This window comes from Phascolarctos cinereus, unplaced genomic scaffold (genome assembly GCF_003287225.1).
Source record: "Phascolarctos cinereus isolate Bilbo 61053 unplaced genomic scaffold, phaCin_HiC Scaffold_9;HRSCAF=440, whole genome shotgun sequence".
Lineage (NCBI taxonomy): Eukaryota > Metazoa > Chordata > Mammalia > Diprotodontia > Phascolarctidae > Phascolarctos > Phascolarctos cinereus.
Window position 1 is genome coordinate 67,777,062 of NW_027556402.1, and position 26,974 is coordinate 67,804,035.

Genomic DNA, 26,974 nt, shown 5'->3' on the forward strand with positions numbered 1-26,974 from the left:
CCAAAATCTCAAATTTAGCTATTACAATGAAGTCCTGTTGCAGAAAGAGCTGGCTTTTTTTTATCACCACTTAAAATCTAATTAATCCATATTGAAGCACAAAGATTTCTGTTGTATTTTAGGGTGAGGGGTCATAGAGCCTCCTTTGTTCATCCTCAGACTTGTAATCATCAGGCATTGGGGATATAATTTTACCAAGCAAATTGGAAGGTAGCAGATCAAATGCTTATCAGAGAACCCAACTCATGGTTTTAACAGAGTCCTTCGTCCTTTACATGAAACCTTATATTCAGGAAGAACAAAAATGTCATTTCAGCTGATCGCAAAGGGTTAATGGCAAAAGCTTATATTTGGGGCAGCAAAGAACCTAGATCATCATAGAACTATATCAGCTACAAAAGATAGCAGCTCCTATAGGGGAGCAAGACAGAGATTACTGGAAATTTTATAATTTGTGACAATGGTTTTAATCTTCAGGAGAGTAATGCAATTAGTTGGACTTTCATTATCTTTGCTAGGATGGGTTTTATCCTGTCTCACAACTTACTTGCCACAGTGGAAGATTCTTAACTTAGAGCTGAATGAAATGGAGAACTGGACCATGGGACTCTGGCAGACTTGCGTCTTCCAAGAGGAAGTGGGGATGCAGTGTAAGGACTTTGATTCATTCTTGGCTTTGCCTACTGAGCTGAGGATCTCCAGGATTTTAATGTTTCTGTCAAATGGATTTGGAATTCTGGGCCTGCTGGTGTCTGGGTTTGGTTTGGATTGCTTGAGGATTGGAGAAGAGCAGGCAGAGCTCAAGAAACGGCTGATTATCCTAGGAGGAATTCTGCTGTGGCTATCAGGAATTACCGCCCTTGTTCCAGTGTCTTGGGTTGCCCATATCACAGTTCAGGAATTTTGGGATGACACTGTTCCAGATATTGTCCCCAGATGGGAGTTTGGAGTAGCTCTCTTTGTTGGCTGGGTGGCTGGATTTTCTCTTCTCCTAGGAGGGTTTCTCCTTAACTGTGCAGCCTTTTCAACTCAAGCTCCTTCGGGCCATTACACAGTGGCAGAAATGCAAGCTCAGTGTCCACACCTGGAAGCTGGAAACAGATCCTAAAGTGGAGGAGTTTTTGAAAAAAAAAAGGGGAGAGCCGTTTTGTTTTATTGTGGAAATGCAATGCAAAAGAATTTATTCTTATCCACTTCAAAGGGTTCTTTGTTACTTAACAAAGTCTCTGCATCTCAGATTTTCTCATTTGATAAGGTGATTTCCAAGCAACATTTCCCCCCCCTTGGGAGAATGAGAGGAAACCTTTTGTTTAAGGAAAAATCATTATATCTAATGAGATTTTACATAGAGGTGGGCAAATAGTTTACTTTGGTCTGCTAATACAAACGAAGAGTATCCTGTGGGTTGTGCCTACTGTAGTCAATTCAGATTCTTAGTTGGCAGCAACTTTTAACTTTGAAAACTTTGTGTTGGCAGTTAGAAACTAATCAGCTTCTCTTTCCTTAGGAAACCAATCCAGATTATTAAAGTATTCTCCATTGCATAATTACACCCAAGACTGATGCTACAGTATTATTTCCACAATACTTACTTCAGTCTCTCGAACAGTCCAATGTTACCTGAACACTCAACAGAGGGGTTTTGTGTCCAGCAAATCACCAGACATCATTCCTGACTTTTCTTTTTCTTTTGTTCTTTCTTTTTTAAAATGAGACTGAAGACTTCTAGGACTAATATTCTCTCAGTTACAGACATTTGTAAGGCCAATGTTCCACAACTTTCACAAAAAAGTTAGTAATAATCCTCTGATGGTTCATTTGCTCCAATGGAAAACTTCATTACTTGCCTCAAATAGCCACGGGGACTTTTGACACTGTGATAAAGATACTAAATCTCTATCTCACAAACTCTGTTTAAAAACAGGAGTTCTTTTATACCTTTTGTCAGTCATGGGTCCCTCTGGCTCTAGGAACCTATGAACCTTTTCTCAGAATCATATTTTTAAATGCATAAAATAAAACACATAGGATGATAAAGGAAACTAATTATAAAATATAACACAATTATCAAAATATTTTTTCAAATAACAAGTTCACGGACCTCAGGTTTAAAGGCAAAGGACTCCTGGTTTAAAGGCAAATTCTTTCCTTAAACACAAAACACTCACATAATGCAAAGAAAACATTAAAAGTGAATCCTTATGCATGGAGGCACACACAAAACACATAGGGAGTGAGTAGCAGGGTAGGTCTGATAAAAAAAATTTCCTTTTTCAAATCCTTTTGACTTGCAAAAAGAAAAAAAAAAGCATAGGCACTAAATAAAGTGACCAGGAACCCTTATCACTTAAATTTATTTAAATGAGAAACTACTTTCTGCAAACTTGAACCAATAGGACATCAACATGACCTTGGCCACACCTTGGAATGACTGGTTTGCAGCATTATTTCCCTATCCTTTTCTGAAACCTATTCAACATGATACCAAACAATAGTAACTGGCAAGCGTCCTTCTATATACACAAAGAAAAAAAATATTTCAGAGCTTTGCATGTGATAACACAAAGTGTCACACTTCTATTCACAGCAACTGACAGAACTTAGCTCAGACAGTACCCACACTCACTGCACTCCACACTACAATATGGCTTTAGTTTTCAGAACGGTGGCACAATTAGTCGGACTTTCATTCTCCTTCCTAGGATGGATTTTATCCTGTCTCACAACTTATTTGCCACAGTGGAAGAATCTCAATTTACATCTAAACGAAATGGAGAACTGGACCATGGGACTCTGGAAGACTTGTGTTATTCAAGAAGAAGGAGGGATGCAGTGTAAGGATTTTGATTCATTTTTGGCTTTGCCTGCTGAGCTGAGGATCTCCAGGATTTTAATGTTCTTATCCAATGGGTTTGGAGTGCTGGGCCTGCTGACATCCGGGTTTGGTTTGGATTACTTGAGGACTGGAGGAGGGCAAAGGAAGCTCAAGAAATGGCTGATGATCCTGGGAGGAATTCTGCTGTGGCTATCAGGAATCACAGCCCTCATCCCAGTGTCCTGGGTTGCCCACGTCACAGTTCAGGAATTTTGGGATGAGACTATTCCAGACATTGTCCCCAGATGGGAGTTTGGAAAAGCTCTCTTTGTTGGCTGGTTTGCTGGATTTTTCCTTGTTATTGGAGGGTCCTTCCTTAATTGTGCAGCCTGTTCTACTCAAACATCTCCATCATTCAATCATTACACAGTGGCAGAAATTCAAGATCCAAGTCAAAATCTGGAGATGAAAAATACCCCTGTGAAAATCTAAGATAAAGGGACCAGGCTCTCTTAAAACTTTTATGCAAGATACTTGTTCAGCTCTGGATGGGCTACGATTATCTGCTCTATGGCCAACCACCCATTATGCTTTTTAATTTTCTAAAATGCATTCTTCCTTTGGCCATTAGGGCTTTAAGCCACAATCTTCTTCTGAGGCTGAAAAACCATTTTCATCTTCCATCCCGAGACCAAAACAATCAAGACTTAATAGTGACCATTCTCATTACACGTGATGAGTTCCTCTTAATTTTATAATACTTCTGGTGATTGCACTGAACTGGTAAATAAAACATTATATTAGTGTTTGACTATATTTAAGGGTATTCACCAAATACCCACCTGAAATGTGCCTGCTAATCATTGCAGCACCCTGTGTTTTCACATGACCTTTTACAATGAAACCACAGTCTAAGGTCCGTTGCACAAATGTTTTCTTTATATCAGTGCCAAATTTTTTCCCCCATATCCAAAAACATTTTCTGCTCCTAAAAGCTTAAAGAGGAGGGGAGATGTTTGATGAATTTTTTTAATCTACTAGAGGCTTCAGTGCCTGTGTTTTTATGTTTACAAAAGAGCCGGTCACTTTTATCAACGCTTCCCAACATGCTGAGAACAGAGAAGGACAATGATAGGATATGCAAGGGATCGAGTTGCTACTGAAGACTGAAGAAAAAAACTGTTCGAGAGTCCATCAAGTGAAACACATTTCGCTGGTAGTTTCCACCGGTCTCCATTTAAGGGTCTGTATCACAACCCACCACTTACTATAGTGCAGCTCTCTGTGACATTTGCAGAACAATACTGTACAGAGAACACCCGAGCCCTGGATATACCTCCATGGGTTGTGCCAGTTTGTAATTAGTTCTGTTATAAAGCTCATTTTCTGAAGTCTTTTGCTGACTCTCAGAATGAAAACATGCCTAAAGATGTTGTATTCCCTATCAGTAATTCACATTGACCTATGAAGAACTATTCAAAAACAAACTGCTGGCATGGGGAATTTTTAATAAACACATCCATATTTGCCATGTAAAGATTTCATGCAGACCCTTTTGCCCCAGCCAAAGAGGGAGAATTTATCTGTCTAATCTGATGCTGGAATAAAATATCAGGCAAAGAGTATCTTTGTTAAAAACTTGTATTTTTTTTCCCGATCACAAACACATGGAAAGTGCAGAGACAAAAGTTAATCTATGTGATGTATTTGCATACTTTTACAAACAAGACAAATTAGAACAGAAAACACATTCAGAATTTAACCTGATTAAATATTTAGTTCAGTCCTGAGCATTTGATATTTAATACAATATAGATAAAGCAATAGCAAAAAAAAAAGATTTTTAAAATTAATTGATTTGTAGTCTACAAAATTCAGCTAAAGTTTGTTCATTTGGCTAATAATAATATTGTTCTTGTACCTGTAATACTTAGATTCTGATATGCAAAACTGTAATAACATACTGATAATCGAAACATGAAATCTAAATATTATATTCGTTACACTCTTTCAAGAGTAAATTCTACTTTTTAAATATTTGTAAGATTAAAATTCATGTTTATCCATTTTTTGATCAATTGACTTTTTTTCACTGTGAATAATTTGGGTTAGTACAAAAATAACAAAATTGTTAAAAGCTGCCCATAAATACGTATGTAACACTATGGCTGATTTTCAAAGTGAAGGAGAAGGGATATGTTAAAAATGTTTGCCTTTCATTTGTAAAATGAGCAAATTTTGAAAAATCTTTTTTAAAAATCTTGATCTTGGCCTTACCTATTAACAATTAGCCTGAGATAGTTTTTACTCTTTACCACCCCTCCAAATCTTTTTTTTTAAATCATATATAATTAATAGCTACTATGGGAGGATTCATAAAGCTAAAAATGATCTGATATGGTCTCTTTCATGTCAGATATTTTAAATGGCCAGAACTGAACTATATTAAGCAGAACATAAATAAGACTGTAAATAAATAAATGAAGAAAATAAAATCATACAGCACAACTACACATCCTTCTAAACACATTTTACAGAATCAGACTAAGAAGCTGAAAATAGAAGACCTTCATTTAACTTCATATTAAATAAACTTCAAAACTTCTGCAGTTCACATTTGACCTTACAAGGATGAATGGTATTTATTTTTGTTGGTTTTCATATATCTTAAAAAGACAGAATTAAGTGGGCAACCTTGGAAAATCTTAGTTCACTCACTTATTCAAAGCAATCCAGTATGTCTTTTTTAAAAAAACAATTTGCATCACTTTGCTTTGAATGTACTGGTACAACAGCTTAAAACTATGGCTAAGTGATCTTTGTGCACAAGTTACAGGTACAGAATTTGCTGGCCTCGATCACACACTCTCTCTCTCTCTCTCTCTCTCTCTCTCTCTCTCTCTCACACACACACACACACACACACACACACACACACACACACACACACACACGTTCTTTTCAAGATAAGTTACTTGTTTGTAAGGATGCTAGCTTACGAATAAAAGCACTGGTTCAGAACCACCCTGAACAGGAAACTTTCTTTTTCTTGAATGTGATTTTACATCCCAGATAAAACTGATTTAGGTTCCTCTCACATTAAGGTTATTGAAATATTTTTTTCAGAAATAAGAGAGTGGATGGTAAAGAGGCTGATATTAATTTGATTTACAATTGCATTTAGCATTTTTCTTTTAAAGCCCTGCCATTTATAATAGTGACCCTGGAACAGCTATACTAAGAGCTTGCTTCTTTTAAAAAGGATCTGATTAAGTAAAGTTAAAGGTTCTATTGTGGTGAATACCTAACTCAGATTTATTTCTGGATGCTTGTTTGTCTGGATCTAGTTTAAAAGCAAACAAAGAAACACACCTACTTGGGGTGAATTTCAACCAAATTAAAAAAAAAAATCCTCCAGATTTCCAAACATTCTTGTCCATGAAGCATTGCTTAAGTCCCCTAAAAATGAGGATTACAGCCTGGATTCTGGTAAAATCCTTCAATTCTGCAATAGTGGTTATCTTTTGGGTCATGATTCAGATCCCAACAAGAAAGACTGGTTCCTGGTCACTGGTTTGCTTTTAAATTTTAGGTAGTAATTTTTCTCTGCCTCACTAATATCGATGGCATTAGAAATGAAATCATGCCACATTCTTCTAGTTAGTAATACTATGATACTTATGGCAAAATACTACTGGTGTCCGTAACAGTGATTATACCTGGAAGTGGCTAGACTATGAACACTTGTGCAAATTCACCCTCAAGTTTTAAGAAGCAGCTGCCCACCAGGTGATTTTCTTTTCCTGAATTTTAGTTATTTGCTATTGTCTTTCAGAATTCTCCTCCTTTCAATGAAATAACTCACGAGATCTTTAGTGCGGCCAAAAGTACTGTACATTCACAGAGTTATATTTATTCCTGCACTCAGTACTCCAATGTTAACTGTTTTTACTTAGACAAATATAAAAGGCCAAAAAAGGGAATCTTTTAAGGAAACAAAATGTTCCAATGTAAGTGAAAGAAATTGACCCAGCACCTATTTGGGATGGCTTTGTAGCCCTGGAAAGAAGCTTATTAGACGCATGTTTGAATTCAAACTTAAAGAGTCATACTCTTCTTGTATAAAAATATTGCATGGCACGGTTGCCATCTTCACAGTCTACTCACATGAAATCAGGGGAAGAGAGAAATCTTCTGAATACAGTATTTCTTGACAGTGCAGTTCAACAGGGTACACACTGGGTACTTGTCTCTACTCCATCTTTACAAAATAAGAGCCCACATGCAATGCACACCTTACTGTACAACAAATCTGTGTACCAGAATTATTCTGTTTTGGACATTAGATTTTTTTCCTTTCCTTTTTTTTTAACATACAATTAATTAAGTTCACGATATTTTACAAATAAACACATCTATAGTCTGATGCAAAATAAAAGATCTGAAAGAATTGGTTACCCCCCCCCAAAAAAAAACGAAGAGAAAAGTTCACCCCTTTCACCTGCCTCCGAGTGAGCAGGTGGGAGAATGATTCAAAATAGGTAATTTACACATCATCCACTGGCAAGGGTGGGATGCTAATCTTTGCTCTTGTAAAATAGGCGATCTTCTCCCTGGAATCAAGTGGGAAGAAAAAACAGACTTAAATGACATGCTGAAAAGGCCTGTGTTTAATATCTAGAACAAGAGTTCTATTGTTTTATTAGAAAGCCCAGATTTTTGTTCTCTTCCACTTATAACTCCCTTTAAAGTTCATTAGTTTGGTTTTGTTTGTTTTCTTTGGTGTTGTTTTTAAGAACAAGTATGGAGATGAACAATGATGGCTCATGTCAACTATCTTGAGACCAAATTCTGTATACCCCTTCTTAGAATTTTTTTAGTTTAAAAAAAATTAACTTTGTTTACTTTTCACTTAAGAAATTTCTAAAATGGTTGGCAATTCCTTATATATATATATTTTTTTTGGTGAGGCAATCAGGGTTAAGTGACTTGCCTAGGGTCACACAGCTAGAATTTCTTCTATTTTTAAGAAGATGCAGGGTTTAGAGTTCAATATTTGAAGGATCTGTGATGTCACTGATTGAAGTATTCCCAGTATACCAGGGATTCTTAACCTAGAGTCCAAGAATTTGTTTTCTGATATGTGGATAACTGTATTTCAGTATGATTGGTTCCTTCTGTTATCTTGTGTTTATTTTATGCATTTAAAAACATTATTCTGAGGAGGGGCCCCTGGGCATCACCAGATTGCCAAAGGGATCTACCACACACAGAAGATTAAGGACCTCCAATAGAGAGTCTATAAAAATTATTATGGTGGAAAGAAATGGATCCCCTTCAGTAGCCAACTTTCTGGTAATAATAAGCCTCTGTGCACTTAGGTAGGTGGGTCCTCGGGCAAGACAGACACACCCACACACACTCTTTCTCTCATTCTCTCCTGTCTCTCTCTGTATCTGTGTCTCTCTCTCTATCTCTCTGACTCACTCTCTGTCCCTCTCTGACTTTCTGTCTGTCTCTCTCATCTCTTTCTCTGCTTCTCTTCTCTCTTCTCTCTCTGCCTCTCTCATCTCTTTCTCTCTCTGCTTCTCTTCTCTCTTCTCTCTTCTCTCTCTGCAGATAAGTCTTTCTAGCTCAACAGAACTTTCCAGAACTTTTGTTCTGGTAGCAAAGCCTTTACATAATGATCAGGCATCGGTGTAAGAATTCAGAAGAAGGTACACTCAAAAAGGGGGAAAACAGTATGCCAGAATTTCTCAATGGCATATCATAAAGGCAACCTGCATCAAGAAGCCTCCTTAAGACCAATGCCATAATGACCATTTGATGAGAGATGCAGGATAGGCACAGTATCCCAATTTCTATGAAATTTCCACAGCATAAGAGCATCAAAACAAATACTTGAGTGTCTCTTGGACATGCAGGTTGGGATGGAACTGAACAGGACACAAGAAATGAAAGGCAACATGGAACAGAAGGAACCGTGCTCAGCTCAGAATGGGAAGAAACCTGGGCTGGCATGACAGTTTGGATATTCCTAGTGGTGAGACCTTAGGTAAATCAATTAACTTCTCTGAACTTGTTTTCTCATTTGTAAAATGGGAATACCTGCATTAACTACATCACAAGATTGTTGTGAGAAAGAGTTTTGTAAATGTAAAGTGCTTTATAAATTTGATGTTACATTATTAACGTAACTACATTATTATTACTCCAAATAATTTCCATCTTTATTTCAATAGGAATTCAGATAGAAATGTCCTGGGGATAAGTCGTTATCCTGACATTATTCTTTTATATTTAACATTCTGCAGACTACTTGCACATGTGGATAAAATAATGGCCTTTTGTAGCTGTCTAAAAAGTAAGTAAGTAAGCTCATCTAGGGTAGACTCAGTGAACATGTCTTTAGGACAACTCCAGTAGCAGCCAGGATGAGAGGGATGATATACATATTCCTCTTCCTGTTCCCAAATAATTTTGATTTCTTCTACTACAGGAGGCTAGGCAGTGCAATGGATAGAATACTGGGCCTGGAGTGAGGAAAACTAGAGTTCAAATGTGACCTCGGATATTTACTAGCTGTGTGACTCTGGCTAAGTCACTTAACCTCTCTCTGCCTTAATTTCCTCAACCGTAAAATGAAGATTAATAATAGCACCTACCTCCCAAAGTTGTGAATATAGAATGAAATCTGTAAAGTGCTTAGCACCTGGCACATATAAGTACCTAATAAATGCTTACTAATTACTAGGCCACTGTATTTTGAAAATTTCTTTGATTACATGAAACTTTGAAACTGTTGAGTATCTAGTATAGCAATTTCTATTAAATGTTTACAGATCAGTATTATATCACAGTGATTGTGGGCAACAGTCCTGAGTATAAAGGTCCCAATCTAGTGCAGTTTATTTACTGAATCTTCAAGGATCTTTCAAGATCTGTATTTGTCATAGGAATCTGCTGTTTGTGAAAGCAAGTTTCACACACACACACACACACACACACACACACACACACACACACACACACACACACACACACACACACACACACATTTCTAGCCACCATGTCATGTCAGATGGGATATTTGGTGGGCTAAATTTTTAGTCTATATTGTAGAGTTTCTACTGTTTTCTTGTATAATTTATTAATTATAAAGTTCAGGCCCCCTAAAGATGTCTAATTTCTGAATTACCCAAGCCTTGCTGTTTCTATAAACAAATCTGCATGATTCAGCCATTTGTTCTATTATTCCTCACCAGCATGTTGTTGGTATTCCTCACCAGCATGGTGATGTGGCCCAAGAAGGGCCTTTTGATTCTACCTTCGGATCTACTCCATCCAGAAGTAAATCATGTTCAGTTGCATTTGACAAACCCAAGGGCGTGTACCTAACGTTCGCCTTTGCTATTTCTTAGTAACGTCTGCTTGATTCAAAAGTATTTCTACAAGTTTTTAACCTGTTTATCATGTGCTCTGAGAACAACTGTCAATAACTCTACCATCTTGTGACGAGGAAGTATTAATCTTTCCATAGCTACCTTAGGGAGAGATGCTCTTTGTTTCATGAATATTGTAAATGTTTTTGTTAGGCTGCTTTACATATTGGTTATGGTCCAAAAATGTATATTAAGTAGGACATAATATGCATATATTAAGAATAAAGTTGCATAGACATGACTTGCTTTGAATGTTATTCTCCATTTTAATTTGCCAGGAAATCTCTTGACATATGTAGCTACAGCTTCCTCCTTGACAGTTTTATGTTTAATATATCTTAGCTGGAGGTGCTAAAGGTATTTATAAGGGTGACCTTTGTTCACTGGTTCAGTTTGCCCTTTGGATTCAAACTGGAGGCCTTCTTTGTCTTTCCCTGGAGTATACTAGGAATTTTACACTTATCAGGTCCACAAGGCATTCTGGTATCTTTGGGTATCATTCATGAGATGCTATTTCATGTGTTTTTCACTGGAGCCATGTAATTTGATGTCATTCCTGTGCATCAAGTGACAAAAACGATGTTTTGGCATGTCTCCATGTGTTACGTGGAAGCCATGTTCCATTCTATTTATGAGATATGGTGATGGTTTTAAGACTTGGAAGAACCTAATAGAGTTTAAACCATCTCCCTAAAAGAGGCCACACTGAGTATCCATGGTTCTTGATGTCACTGTGATGGCAACTGTGCTTTCAACAGAGGACAATTTTCTATGTAGATGTCAAGTATTCCAGCATTTTCACTCTGTTTGATTTTACTTTATATTTTTGCAGTACATGAATAAGCAATGACTGTAGAACTGAGTCAACGGTCTTGAAGTAATCAATAAAAGCAGTAGAAATGTTACAGAACTTTTGAGAGGCTTGTTCAATTATTACCGAATTGCTGTTCTCAATTCTGCAACTTGACACCATTTTTGCTCGCTGTCCAATATATTATTTATTAGAAGTGCTTGTGTGTATACAAGGTGTTTCAAAGCTTTAGTACAGTTTTAAGCTATTAAAGCATAAATAGCCTAAAACTGTACTAAAACTTTGGGACAGACATAGAAGTGACAGACGCTGTGAATGCTTTGTATAAGGTACATATATGTGACAATTAGCCTATTTGGAAGAGTCACTGCTCTGATGTGAAGGAAAGGTGAGTTCAGGTTTGTGTCTAAGAGAGAGCACAGGTATGTGTTGCTATGTCCTGCTGATAAATATAAACTCAAGTTTTCCTCAATCCAAATCCAGTGCTCTATCCACTGTCTCTTGAGATACTCTCTTCTCTGTGATACTCTTTTTTTCTTAGGTTTTCATGACATGCCTCTTTCCTGGTTCTACTCTTACCTGTCTGACTGCTCCTTCTCAGTCTACTTTACTGGATTTTCATCCAGGTCATGCCCAATGATTCTGAGTGTCCCCCATGGCTCTGTCCTAGGCTCCCTTTTCTTCTCCCTTTATAAAATGTCACTTGGTGATCTCCCATGGAAGATGTCTATGCTGATGATTCCCAGATCCACTTCGTACAACTCAAACTTCTTTCTTGACCCCCCAGTTTTGCATTTCCAATTGTCTACTGGACGTCTTGAATTAGGTGTCCTGTAGACATTTTAAACTTAACATGTCCAAAAGTAAACTCATTATCTATTTCCCCCAAAATCTACATCTCTTCTGAATTTCTTGTTGAGGCAATTGGGCTTAAGTGACTTGCCCAAGTTCACACACCTAGTAAGTGTTTGAGGCTGCATTTGAACTCAGGTCTTCCTGACTCCAGGGCCGGCGTTCTACCCACAGTGCCACCTAGCTATCCCTGAATTTTCTGATTACTATCAAGGGCACCATCATCTTTCCTATCACCTGGGTTCACAATCTAGGTGTCATCCTTGGCTTTGCCCTTTCTCTCATGACCTGTATCCAATCAGTTGCAAATCTTATATAGACAGAACTTCTGCAATACCTCTAAGATATATGCCTCTGATGACCCAGACCCTCATCATCTAATGCCTGGGCCTTCTGGTTAGTCTCCCTGCCTCGTCTCTCCCCACTCCTGGCCTTCTTCCACTTGGCTGTCCAAGTGACCTTCCTAAAGTGAAAGTCTGATAATGTCACCCCTTCTACTCAGTAAACTACAGTGGCCACTTCCAGGCTGAAACAGATGATCCTCTATTTGGTGTTCAAAGAGCTCCTTACCTCAAGAAGCTCCCATATACTTTATGATTCAATGACACCGGCCTCTTTGCCATTCCTCACATTTGATAATTCATCGCCTGATTCTGGACATTTCATGCCTGAAATTCTCTTCTCCTCTTTGACTTCCTTTAAGTCCCAGCTTAAAATCTCATTTTCCACAGACCTTTCCTGTCTTCCTTAATGCTAGAATATAGTTTTATTTTGTCTCCTCCATTGTCACTATGAGCTCCTTGAGAAAAAAAAAGACTTTCCTGCTTTTCTTGGTATCTTCAGAGCTTAACATAGAGCCTGGCACATAGTAGGCACTTAAATGTTTGCTGACTTAAATGTTCCACCTCCCTGCTTGACTTCTGCTTACAATGGACAATTAAGGGAATCCAGATTTTTAAAATAATCTTTTGTTTTATTCTATCCTGCGTGTTTCTTTTTTTTAATATTGCTTTTAATTGAATAATAGGGCATTAAAATTTTCTACTGAGCATGTCAAACTAGATAATGCTCTAATCTCCTGATAGCTTTCTGCAGGTCCTCAGCTGCTCTCCCAAGTAGTGTCTGCCATGGTGGTTGGTATTTGATGCCTGTTCTTGGGAGTATTCCATCACAATTCCACCTTTCTGTGGCAAAAGCCTCTGAATATAATATGGTGTGCAGGTCTTGAGATGTTTTCATACCTTCTATCAACCACTCCAGTACTTTGGCCAAGAAAACCCCAAATGGGGTCACAAAGAGTCAGACACGACTGAAAATGACTAAACAACAACAAACCAAATATTGTGGGAAAATGCGCTGGTTCCATGCTGGTTGTAACAATTATGTAATAAAAATGATAATTATTATTATGGGAGATAGCTTTTAAATAAGAATGAGACTTAAAAGGGTGGTATAAGTGAAAAATGTTTTTAAGGTTAATTGATAGAAAAGCTACAGAAGTTATCAGGTGTTCCTTTCACTTTGACTCACTTAAATTATTGGAGCAAGGAAGAATAAATATGTGAGGTGATGGCCTAGATCACAACAGAACCTGGGAATATTTAGGAGATTTGGGGATTATGTCGGGAACACCTGGGCCTTTGTTTGTCTAGACAGGCTAATGCCTGTTAACTACAAAAGAGATCTTGCCAAGTTTGTCTTAAACTAAGAAGCCCCCTCTCCTCCTGTACCATAAAACAAAGAATTTCTGTACTTTCTGGTACCCAGAATCAGGATTTCTTAATGAGATGTCATCACTGCAACGTGACTTAAAGACACAGATTTCTGAATAACCAGCGTTTTAGCAGAGCCATGACAATTATTGGCGTGTTTTTGTTTTTTCCTTTGGCTATTTGCATTTGCCAAAGTGCCATTTTAGTCAAGGGCCAGGAGAGATGGTTTTGGTGCTAACCTAAACATCATAAATGACACCAACCTAAGGAAGAGTCCTAGAAAAAGCCTGTTAGTTGCTCTGGAGTTAAGTGCTGAAGAAAAAAAACACCACAGGGTGAGAACAACAAATAAGGTAGTGCAGAAGATACAAATAGGTGTTACCTGAATGACTGCACCTGAAGGGGTACTTTCTGGCTCTGCTCCCGAAGCCGACACACGTCCTTGGAGACTTTCCTCATCAGTTTCTCAGCATTCAAATCTTGCTTCTGCTCCTCCTTGGATTGTTCAGCCTGGCCAAAGGAGGAAAAAAAATATCCAGCAATGGGCAATTCCCAGGATGCAAAAGGTTGTGAGCTAAGGTCAGCAAAGCAAGCAGATTAGAGATCCTCTCTTCCCCACCCCATCCCCCTCCTCAAACTACAAGAGATTCATGAACAGAACTGACATGTGGAAGTAACACATTAGAGTTGGAAACATCAGTCCCATTGAGATTTCAGCATTTTTAAATCCAGGAGAAAGAGAATATGGCTACAACATGTCTGGAGGAAGGTAAACATATATCTTTACCGACTGTTGGCAAAAACACACCTAGATTTGTGCATGCATATGATATGTGGAGATGTTCCCAAGTACATATGTAACTCCAACATCAGGGAAGAACACAGAGCAAATGAATAATGAATAATCATGAATAATCTTCTGTTTTACTCAATTCCTCAAGCTAAAAGTTACTTTAAGCAACCTGTAAGCTTTCCCTACAGGATGTAACCCAAGCAAAGTGTTGACTGACAACTCCTTGATATGAAACGAAAGATCTCTGAGATTCAAACCCACCTGAGAAATCCAAACAAGGGCTGTTTTCTTTTTTAAAATTAGTAACCATTATTTGCTTGTAATGAAGGTGCAGTCAGGCAAACAAACTAGCTTATATCAAGTATGAAGAGAAGCTAATTCCTGAATAGACTGCTAGTTAATATCTCCCTTAGTATTTGCAGATTACATTACTAATGCTGTGGGCTGAAAAGATCCACTCATCAAAGTTTTTTATGCCCTGAATATGTTTCAGGCTGCCCTATAACCTCCCTGACTCCCACCTCCACACCTATTGTGCTCATAATAGGCATTTACCCTCTTTGCCTGTACCCAGCTGTAAAAAACTCATTTGTTTAGATCATTTTGGCCAATGAAAAAGGCCCTCTTTGCCCTATGGCCAATATGCTCTAACCTCCCATGGGGACAGAACTACCATCTGTTTAAATCTGTATGGTCTTTCAAGGGCTTCGTGTAAGTTTTCTCATTTGTTGTGGCTGCTGCCCCCTCCCATAGGGCCTAATGTTTCCCATCATTCTTCTGACTTGAAATGAAAGATCTGAAATTCAAGCACACATTTCATTCTTACTGCAAGGGATCCTGAAGATGGTTTAGAAGTAGCCATGCCGGTGCAATGCTATGCTACTGAAAGATGGTGGAAATTTTTTTTTAAAGTCTTTCATCTTCTCTCAGCTGCTAAATACTTCTCCTTTGAGGCTATCTTTCATCTCATCTGTATGTATTTTGAAGGCACCTGTTTATTATTTAACATATTGTCTTTCCCTATTATAATGTAAGCTTCTTGAGTGCAGGGGCTATTTTTGCCTTTCTTTGTATCTCTAGGACTTGACTCAGTGCTGGGTACATAGTAAGCACTTAATAAATGCCTGTCGACTGATTCGAGATGTCTGGTCAGGTAAAAGACCCTGAGGTAGCTAGGTGGGTGGTGGATAAAGTGTCCGGCGTGGCATCAGGAAAACTCATCTTCCTTAGTTCAAATCTGGCCTCAGACACTTATTAGTTGTGTGACCCAGGGCAAGTCACTTAAATTCAGTTTCCTTATCTGTCAAATGAGCTGGAGAAGGAAAAAGCAAACTAATCCAGGATCTTTAACAAGAAAGCCCCAAATGGGCTCACAAAGAATTAGACACAACTGAAATAAACAACAACAACCACTATAAGCTGAAACCTCCAGCAAACAAAAATAAGAGAAAACAGTACGCTTTTGTCTGCATTCGGACTCCATAGTTCTTTCTCTGGACGTGGACAGCATTTTCCATCATGAGTCTTTCGGAGATGTCTTAGATCATTGCATTGCTGAGAAGAGATAAGTCTATCAAATTGGTCATCACCCAATGTTGCTTTGTTGTATACAATGTTCTCCTGGTTCTGCTCACTTCACTCAGCATCGGCTCATAAACATGTGGTTTTCTTAGTCAAAATGTGGCCTACAGAAATCTTTATGTATGCTTTACTGGCCCCCATTTCTATTTGAGTTTGACACATCTTGTCTAGAGGACACAACCAGCTTAAGAAACAACGTGAAATTATTCATGCTAATCAATTATCAAAGATGATACTATCTAGCCATCAACAACTGGATACGGCACTTTCAGTAGCTTTTCTAAAAGTGATAAGAGCTTTGCACTCCCTCGGTCCCTGGAATGACTAATGTATTACAGGTCTATCCATTTGGCTCTTAAGTGAAGAATGAATCTCATAAACCTGATCTCGCCACCACTGTAATCATTCATTAGCACAGAAAGGAGGTACACGCTCATGGAAAGCTTGCATAGACCCTGAGTTCTTAGTGTACACAACTATTTTCCCAAGAATTGTTCCTACCTCCCTTAGTAAATCAGTGATTCTCACAACTTGGTTTTGAGACTGGAGTCTCAAAGAAATAGTAATTTTATATATACGCCACTTTTAGGAGACAAGGAACATCACAAAAGAACCTATTCAATATCTACTTTAATTTAACTGGTGGGAAGCCAAGGTGCAGATCTTTAAAGTATAAAGCATTCTATCTGACAACGACGGTGATAAAACCTGGCATTTATATGATGCTTTAAGGTTACAGAGCACGTAAAAAACATCTGATTTTATCCCCACAACAACCCGTGGGGGAGTAGTATTCCCATTTTACAGATGAGGAAGCTAAGGCAGACAAAGGTTAAGGGCCTTGCTCAGGGTCACACAGCTGGTTTTCCTGTCTTTAGGTTCAGCACTCTATCCACTGCACCATTTTGTTCTTCTAGAGAACTGATTAGAGAGGAATGCTTCTCTTTCTGTTTGGGTCTACCCAAGAACTCTATTAAAGGGGTAAGCATACCTAAAAGTTACTATTATAATGCTATGTAACTCATTAGATTGATAATACATTTGAAAGTCATCACACTAAATTAGCTTGGACATGAACAAATCAGAAAAGAAGGGACCTTTTTATTGGATATAGTTAGATAAGAAGATCAGACTAGTTTTCCCAAAAAGAAATTATTTTTTGTCAGAAGAGTATTTTAAGAAGCTCACAACCCCCCCCCCCCAATCTTTTATTTGTTACACTCCATCTGAAAGGAATTTTGGTTTACACCCCTCTGCTTGAAACAGTTCTGTGCCTAGCTCCCCAAACAGAAAGCCTGGTGGTTGATGTTGATAATTTCAACTATTAGCATTTTTGTGGTTACTAGAAAATTACTTTGAAACTTGATTTCATGAACAAGAAACAGAATCCCTCTTCTGATGAATAAATCCATTTCAAGAAACTCTTGCTATTACTATCGGAAGCAGCTCATCTGTCTTTGCTCCTTTAAAGCTGTGTTATATAACTTGGTAGTTGTAGACAGCAGGGGCTGAAGGTAGAGGACCTGGATTAGAAGGTGCATGGCTGCTGAGGCTCTCTGCTCACTGACTGCTCCTATGCCCCTACTCACTGCCCTTATGGAATCTCTGTGCTGAGGGATCTGTGTTGTAAGGTTAAACAGTTGCAGAATTCAAGAGAAGCTTGTGAGGAGTTACAGGTGAGGTAGACTTGCACAAGCCATCCTAGTAGAGATTACAGCTTGGCAGCAATTCAACCTGAGTTATCCAATCCATAACCAAAGGAAGTCCATTATTGTTATTGTTGTTTGTCCTTCCTTCTCGAAGAGGACTAATGACATCAGGAGGGTGATGTCTTGACTTGCAAGTGAATTGGGTTTGAATGAGGCAAAATAATCATTAGCCTTAGACATTTAATGAAGAAAGGAAAAACAGCAAAGACTAAAGAGATGAATAAGCAAAGGAAAATTCCTAAGACAGGAAGTAGGAAGGGAGCCTATGTTAAAATGGATTGAAATGTAACTGGGAAATACTTAAAATTTTAAAAAAATATAATAAAACAGATAATCACATTTTAAAACTAAGTCAATATGTGGCCCAGAGGGATCCTTGTATACGGATTAATGGCCCCTGTTTCTATTTGAGTTAAGACAATCCCAGGATAAAACTCCAGAAAAGAATAATTCAGTATTAACTACAAGCTGAATCTCTAGAAAAAACAAAACAAAACAACAAAACCGAAAAGAATGTGAACATTAGGGAAGGAACTATTAACTACTGAGGGCCCATGGGATTAGGTTACCTTCCAAACACTCAGGAATCAAGACTGGCTGGGAACCAGCAAAGGGCATGGGCTGATTGCATGTTAAAGAAGTCATCTGCCCCCAACTGTGTGCCTGGTTCTCATTCCAGCAGGAGGCTCATGCACCTCCCCTCCAGCTTAAGCTAACAAGAGATTGCTTCAGCTTTGGTCCTCATGCCTCATCAGTACCCTCAGTGGCTTCTGGCTCTCTGATTAGAGAAGGGCTGGAGGATGGAGCAAAAAAACAAAACAAACAAAAAACTCCTGCCAGGCTTTCCTTTGCAGAGGACTCAAAATGCCAGACATTTCTTTATTTACCACCAGCTGCTCTGCTTGGTGGACTCCAACATCATGTCCCCAGCTAGGTATTATACTGCCACCCCTAGCCCTTTCAGTTTCCTTTTGTGTACTGTCTTCCCCAGTTAGAATGTAAGTTCCTTGAGGGTAGGGGCTATCTTTCTTTTTCTTCTGTGTTTCTTATTAGATTGATAATACATTTGAAAGTCTTCATACTAAGTTATCTCTGATAAGAACAAATCAGAAAAGAAGGGATCTTTTCATTGGATATAATTAGATAAGATCAGAGTAGTTTTTCCAAAAGAAATTATTTTTATCAGAAGTGTATTTTAGGAGCAGTTAGGTGGCACAGTGGACAGAGCTCTGGCTTTGGAGTCAGGAGGAACTGAGTTCAAATCCGGCCTCTGACACATAACACTTACTAGCTGTGTGACCCTGGGCAAGTCACTTAACTCCAATTGCCTAAAAAGAAAAAAATTTTTAAAAAAGGGCTAGACTAGATGACTGATAATATGGCTTCTAGCTCTAAATCTATAAATGAATTATCCACAAGAACCCTGAATGCCTAATTTTTAAAAAGTTGAGGTGATAAAGGGTGAAATTAGAATTCTTGATTAAAAAAAACTCAAAAGAAACTAATATAAAGTGAAGTAAGCAAAGTCAAGATAATATACATGATGATCACAAAACCATAAACAGAAAGCATAAAAATGAAACCAAGGGCTGTGCAATTAAAAAGCTCTGCTTCAGAGAAGCCTTGAGAAAATTTACTTCCCTCTCATCTGCAAAGGGTGGGGCATCAGGAACATGGAAAATTGCACACACTGTTGACTATGGCTGACGAGTTGGCTAGGTTTCCTCAACCTACTTTTTCCCTCTTTATTTTTTATTCTTTATTACAAAAAGTAACTTGCCAGGTAGAGTAGGGGAGAGAGGGATAATATTTAGAAGTTAAGGTGATGTAAAAACAAAAGATGTCAATAAAAATAAAACTGAGAAAAGAAAAACTTAGGAGAATAAACAGCTCAGTACAGAAGTGAGAAAATGTTAGCCAAGTAGTAAACAATTTGGCGGAAATTCAAGAAACACAACTAACAATCCAATTATATAACCAAAAAATCAGAGCAAAGTCAAAACAACAGAATTAAAAGACCTTATGAGATCTCTCTCAAACACAACCGACCCAGAAAACGGAACACAGATAATTTAAGAATTTTTCATCTCTCAGAAAACAACATGGTTAAAGAAACTATCTGGACACCATAGTGAAAGAATTTTTTTTAATATTGTTCAGAAGTACTGAACCAGAGAACAAAATGAAAATTGAACTCAAGGGCTACCACTTGGGAGAAATCCATTTCACATATCAAATGAATGGGGCTGCCAAGCTCCAGAGCTTGTAGGTCAATGGAACAATAGGGCAATCAGCCAGGAAGCGAGATCACGCACAAAAGGAACTGGGTCATAATCATATAAGCCTAGGCATCAAAATCAAGAAAGGAAAGCATGTAATGATACAGTGAAGGAAAACAGCCTGCACCATGAGTATCTTTTCTCACAAAGGTGAATGTAGAATAAGGATTTTTGTTGATACTGATTACTTCCATCACTTCCAAGAATTCCTATTGAGAGAAAATGAATCTTCAATAGGCAAATACAGGGGTCAGATTACTTAGGACAAGTTTCTGTTTTATCTCATTGTACTACTTGACAAAACAGGGATTAATGATGGAGGGTTTTTTATTGGGGAGTAATGCAACTGGGCACTATATCCTTGCTTGATCATGGATTCTAGGTCTCAAAGGTTATGCCAGTGAGTGGAGCATAAATTCTGGTAGGTCACCTACCACGCTGGGAAGTCTTTGAGTATGAGCCAATTAACAGGCTATCTGTCTATAAGGCTAGAGACCCTCATCACCAGACTGGCCCTTAGGCTGATCACCCTCTGTTGTGACAGCAACCCTCAAAGACTTTCAACTAAGTCACAGAGGATTTACAGTCTGGGTTGATAGAAAGAAAACACAGAGATGAAATCACAAGTCACCAAACTATTGAAATGTTTCTTTATTTGACTATATGTGGTGAGATGATCCCAATGTTAGTTTAAAAAATTATTTAGACATACTTTGATGGATTCATGATCTTATGGGTGTGGCTATTCTTTCCACCTGTGCATACTGCAACCCACTGATGTCTTCTTGTCTATGCCCTGCCATAATTCACCCCTAGAAGCTCTATGAATGAGTTGAAAGGCTTTTCAACATCCATGGGCACCATGGTAGCCCTTGACCTATCCACCCTTGATTTTTTTCCATATAACCAACCTCCCTTATTTTCCAGTCACATGTGCCCTTCTTGATGTCTTTTATACCATTTTATTAATAAAAATTGTAATCCCAATGTTAATTAATTCTGCTTCCACTTATAGTCCCTGGCATATTGTTATATTAGACACCAATGAAAAAAAAAAGAAATGGCAAAATGCAGGATTTTTGCACTGCCTTTTAAAAGATAACTTCCCTTGATCACAGTGGGTTTCCATCTTTATTTTTACTAATTGTATAAAATTGTAGTGTTTGAATTATGGTCTTTTCTCCTGCCCAAAGTTTGAAAACTCTTATATAGGGTTTATCTTTTCATGCCCTGCTCCACACCTACTTCCCAAGACGCACAATGTGCTTGTTTTTACCAGATACACGATTCCCTTGCAGTACTGAATGCTTGTAAGATTTTTAGCAGGTTGTTAATAAAACGTCTCATGAGGAACAAGGAACCAGCTGAGTAAGAAGTAACTGCTCTCTCAAAAAAAAAAAGATTAACAATACATCTGACATGGTGTATGTGCTTGCCTCTCTCATAAAGAAAAGCCTTTAGGTTTATTATTACTCCCTGAAATCCTCCCCACTCCCATTCTCCTCTGCAGTTAAAAGTCAGTTTAGTACCTTAGCAGAAAAATGTTTTAAACCAAATCCCATTCAAGCACTGCCCAAACACATAAGAAGAGGCTGTGTCCTGAAGTGGTTAGGGCTAAAGCCTCAGAGTCGTAAATCAGGCATGGATGGCAATGTAAGTAGCAAATTACTTCACTGTGATGTAGTTTGAAATTCTCAGCCTCTAACATAAAAATGATCATACCCTACTATGGCATCTAGGGGAGTATAAGGGAATATTAACCTCCTCTTAGATAGGTATGGGCAAATGATCACTATTTCTTGGAGGATTCCAATGAGTTATCTAACAGAAAAGATATGATAAACTATGGAGAATTTCAAGTGATGTGAAATTTATAAATTAAAAGGTGCTTATTTTGCGGACTAATGGCGAAATTTAAATGACCAGAAGAAGGAACCGACACAGACTTCCATTATGCCAGGGGTTCTTAAATGGAGGTCTGTGAACTTTTAAAATTATTCTGACATCTGTGTTTCAATATAATCTCTTTCCGCTGTAGTCCTGTGTATTCTGTTCTATGTATTTAAAAAACCACTAGGCTGCCAAAGTGGCTGGGGTACCAAGATTAGATATTGTTTTCAGATTAAGGAATATTGGAATAGGTTTTGTTTAAGAAGTAATTGTGCTGCTGCTATTCAGTCATTTCAGTCGTGTCTGACTCTCTGTGACCCCAATTTGGGGTTTTCTTGGCAAAGAAACTGGAATGGTATTGCGATTTCCTTTTCTAGCTCATCTGACAGATGAGGAAATGGAGGCAAACAGGGTAAAGTGACTTGCTCAGGGTCCCACAGCTAGTAAGTGTCTGAGGCCAGATTTGAACTCAGAAAGAGGAGTCTCTGATTTGAAACCCAGTGCTCTATCCACTGCGCTGCCTAGCTGCCCTTGAATGTAATTGTAGATACTTTCTTTTGTTGTAATTGATGCCAAAAGATTAGCTTTCATCTTAAGGGCAAACTGATGAACCACTAGGCATCTGTTAGGGGATTTACAAGACCTCATATGTAGGTTTCTTTATTGATAATAAAGAATTTCATGAAGCAACACAGATCTTAGAAATTATCTACAAATATAACACTTGCAACACGATGGATATAGATGTGACTTCAGAAACACGATCTTTGTATTCTCTCACTTTTAGAAAATTTCCTGGCCTGTTTTGTTAGCCCAGAAGTTAGTTGATGCAGCACTTCCTTAGAGAACAAACAGTATCTATCAAGCCCCCTTTTCTCTTCTGAGCTTTAGTATCGTCTCACAGATTTTCTATAGGATATCTCAAACTGGCTGATCCACAGACATTTCCAAATTTAACATGTCCACAATAGAACAGAGATATGATTTCTCCCCCACCAACCTTCCAAACCCACCCCCTCTTCTGAAATTTCCTACTTCTTTTGAGGGCACTGCTATCCTTTCAGCCTTTGCTTTATTCTCAACTCCTCATACTACCTCACCTCACTGAGTCACCAAATCTTGTCGAAACCATCCCCTTCTCATTGTCCTCCTTCTGCTCTTACTACTGACCTTGCTGGCTTCTTTTAAGTCCTAACTACAATCCCACTTTCTACAAGAAGGCTTCCCCAACCGTTCTTAATTCTAGTGCATTCCCTCAGTTAATTATTTCCTATTTATCCTCAATATACCTTGTTCTGTATATGTGTTTACATGTTGTCTCCCCCATTAGATGGTAAGCTCCTTAAGGGCACGGACTGCCTTTTGCCTTTTTTGTACCCGCAGCACTTAACACAGTAATAGCTTGGCACATATATAGGAGCTTAATAAATGTTTATTGAATGAGTTTTCATTCATGAACTGCTACCACTTTAGTTCAGGTCCTTATCACCTCTTCCTTTAACTGTTCCAATAAACCTCCTAATGTGATTTCCAACCTAAGTTTTCCCCTTCTTCACTCTACTCCATTTTCTCATAGCTACCAAAGTGAGTTTCCATACTTGGATGTTTTACTATGTTACTCCCTTAGTAAATAAATTCCAGTCACTCTCTACTGCTAAAATATAATCACCTTTGTTTGGCTTTTAAAACTTTGCTTACATGGCCCCTTAAAGCCTCCACTGTTATCTCTCCCCATCCCCCAAACACTGAAGAAAGAACGGCCTTATATTTATTTTGTACATATTTACAGCTGGAGATGTTGTCTCTGTGGTAAGAGCAAGAATTGTTTATTTACTTATTTTGTGTCCTCCATGTCAGATATAACAAAAGCAAGAGTTGTTTGGATTCTGTCTTTGTGACCCCAATGTCTCATACAATGATTGGCAAAGACACCATTGGCTGATTTTTCTTCCTTCCTTCCTTCCTTCCTTCCTTCCTTCCTTCCTTCCTTCCTTCCTCTCTCTCTCCCTCTTTCTTTTCCTTCCTTCCTTTCTTTTCCATCTTTGCCAGGTAGCAGGGCATGAGTTGAAACCTCGGTATTTTAATTTGCATTTCTCTTACCATTACAGATTTGAAGCATTAATATTACTTTATGGATCATATCAGGTAGTTGTGAGGATTGAATTCAACAACCTATTTAAATAATTTTAACTGTATTAATGTATTATAGGAACATATTATCACAAGTCACAGAATTAGTGAATATTAAAGCTGAGAGGAACTCCAGAGAGAAGGTAGTGGTCACACAGACAGAGCTGGGATACAAACTGTTTGGTCAGGCCTTTTGTGGATGGTGGTGTGGATGATACAAACACCAAGTTTTCCAGGCAACTGTCATGTAACCTCTCTGGGCCTCAGTTTCCTCACTTGTAAAATAATGGGGTTGAACTGAATGCCCTCTAGCATCCTTTCCAGCACTAACCCTATAATCCTGGACTAGAAAATCAGAAGCTATCTTCTTGGGGTTGTGGTTGGGTCTTTTGGTATTTACAATGTGGATCTTATCACCTCAGCAGGTCTGTCTTTTTCTAGTCCAAATCTCTCCTGCTAGGCCACTTCCCCCAAACCTCTTGTAGGATGATCTTCTAGAGATCACGTCCTAGTATCCCTTCTCCTTCACCTTACCCTTTGTCCAAGAAGACTGCAGTGTCAGATTTATAGAATTGAGATATGGACCAAATCCCTAACGACAATGTTGCCAAATGGGAAGAGCTCATTGGGTCACATACAATTCATCTCTACCCCAAAGTATAACGTGCTAAAAAACACCGAGTTTTTCTTCAGGACTTCATATGCCCTGTTCAGTTGTCCTGTTGACCACAGTGGATACTTCTACAGTGTCTTAGGTGTCTAACACATCACCCCTCAGTGCTTCTCTACTTATGAACTTATAAGCCTCTCTACTTATAACCTCTACTCTAATCTCCATAGAAAATGTCAAGTGTTTTATCAGAAGCTTAACACTTCCTAAATCTACTTAAGGTTTCTCTGAGTAAATATCTATCTCATTACAAACAAACTGTTGATTATTTAAGTAAAGTATCAGTACTCAGAAACCAAGGAAATCTTGAAAACTGCAGTCAATAGCTATTACAAATGCAATCAATGATGTAGAGAATTTAATTAGCTTCTGATGCTATGGAAAAGGGCCCTCTTTCTGACTACCTCTAACCTCCTAAACAAGTTTCCTTACTTTGTCTTGATGCAATTACAATCCAAGGTTAAGTATAATTAGCATGCAACAAATTTGTTTTCTTAGGAAGGCAATTTATTAGACCAAAACATGAAAATAACTATTTTGGATTACAGACAATCTTATTTTCACTAGGGACTAAAAAAGCTAATTGAATTTTTAACATTTTATCAACAGAGTCAAATGAACGTGGCATTTGTTAATGCAAACCCCACAGCTTGGTTAACCAGGGGATATGCCAGCTCGTGTCTCCAATGTTGGAGTTTGAGAACAAGAACATTAACAATAATAAGCATTTATAGAGCACTTTAACGTTTACAAAGCACCTTACCGATATGATCTCATTTTATCTTCACAACGCTCTGGGGAGGTAGATGGTATTATTAACCATCTGGAGAGCATTTAGCCACACCCTTCATTTTCCACAAGGGAAATCTGAAGCCAGAGATATGAAATGATTTCCTCAAGGTCATACAGCTTATAGTGGTAGGGACAAGACTTTAACATGGGTCTTATGCCTCCTGGTTCAGTGACCTTCTCAGCACAATAAAGAAAAGTTCTAAGGAGTGATGGGCTGTTGTAATTTTCTGAAGTTTCTTGTGTTCTTGTGGTGAACACAGACAGAAACGCTTTGGTCTCTGGGGCAGAAAAACACCACAACTCGGGACAAAAACCAAGGGGTTCGGCTTGAGTACTTTATAAATCTAACAGTGGAGAGAAGCAAGGATGGTGAGGTGAAATCTGTGGGTACCATTTAAAATCACATATGCTCTTTACCACAGGATGAAAATCAGTAGCAGGAAGAGAATAAGAGTTGTTTCACATTTCCATAGCCCTGAAGGAGCCTTTAGAGAACATCTATTTTAATCTCTCCATTTTGCAGAAGGAAAACTGAGGCCCAGAGAGAGAAAAATGACTTGCACAACATCATAAAGTTGTCTGCAGAGTCAACTGGAATCAAAAATCACGTCTCTTCATTCCCAGTCTAAGATTCTTTCATTATATTGTATTATATTATATTATATTGTATTATATTGTATTATATTATTTCCATTATACAAACTACCTCATTTTACTAGTTTATATAATCCCTTTTCTCTCTTTAATGGGTGTTTCCAGTACTTTGATGGATCTGACCTTATTAGTGTGGGCATCACTGTCCTTCCCCTTATTGAAGACTGAAATCTATTCATGGCTCCTTGTCTGGAATGATTTTTTAAAAATATATCCCTCAATAAAACCCACGTTGATGATGGTCCAACAGGCAGGAGACATTCCTCTAGGTCTTTTAACATTTTGTGAACACCAGTGCAAAAAAGGGGAACGTAACTAATTCAACTGAGATATATATCTCACTCTGCTCTGTCTTCTCTCCCTGTGACAAAAGTAGCTCCCCTTTGCTTCCATTTGCAGTTTTAATAATATCAATAAAATGAAAATAATGGAATTTTAGCTACAATACATTATTAGGACTTTACCTGCAAAGCACAAAATTGAATAGATTATCATCTTCTGAGATTATTTCTAAAAAGTTATTATTTTCCATGACCTATTTCAAAGCTGAAGAAATAAAAATAATGATAACTAGTATTTATATTGCTCTACACAAATAGTATCTCATTAGACCCTCACAACAATCCTATGAGGTAGGGTTTTACTATTCTCATTTTATAGATAAAGAAACTGAGAGAAGCAGAAGGCAAGTGACTTGCCCAGGCTCACATAGCTACGAAGTGCCTGAGGCCAGATCTGAACTCAGGTCTTCCTGAGTCCCCACCTAGCATGCTATCCCCTGTTCTACCTAGATTCTTTTTTTTATATATATATAAATTTATTTATTTTTAGTTTTCAACATTCA

At 38.1% G+C, this 26,974-nt stretch overlaps 3 protein-coding genes across 6 annotated transcripts in view; 2 read left to right on the plus strand and 1 right to left on the minus strand.

Moving 5' to 3' along the window:
• The first annotated feature begins 460 nt into the window (after window positions 1–460).
• LOC110222602 (claudin-24-like) lies at window positions 461–1,108 on the plus strand. The gene has a single exon (XM_021007688.2). It carries the CDS (start codon window positions 461–463, stop codon window positions 1,106–1,108), a length of 648 nt encoding a protein of 215 aa, XP_020863347.1.
• A 1,536-nt stretch (window positions 1,109–2,644) lies between these two features.
• On the plus strand, window positions 2,645–3,412 carry LOC110222575 (claudin-22-like). Its single transcript, XM_078149033.1, has one exon. It carries the CDS (start codon window positions 2,645–2,647, stop codon window positions 3,305–3,307), a length of 663 nt encoding a protein of 220 aa, XP_078005159.1. The 3' UTR covers window positions 3,308–3,412.
• A 1,026-nt stretch (window positions 3,413–4,438) lies between these two features.
• The window catches only part of WWC2 (WW and C2 domain containing 2), a 250,000-nt gene continuing 227,464 nt past the window's right edge, over window positions 4,439–26,974 (minus strand). For all 4 annotated transcript variants that reach the window (XM_021007608.2, XM_021007612.2, XM_021007613.2 and 1 more), the window contains 2 exons: window positions 14,015–14,142; window positions 4,439–7,428 (listed from right to left, as the gene is read on the minus strand). In XM_021007608.2, the coding sequence (XP_020863267.1) occupies window positions 7,362–7,428; window positions 14,015–14,142 (195 nt within the window). In that variant the 3' untranslated portion in view covers window positions 4,439–7,361. The remainder of the gene's footprint in view (window positions 7,429–14,014; window positions 14,143–26,974) is intronic.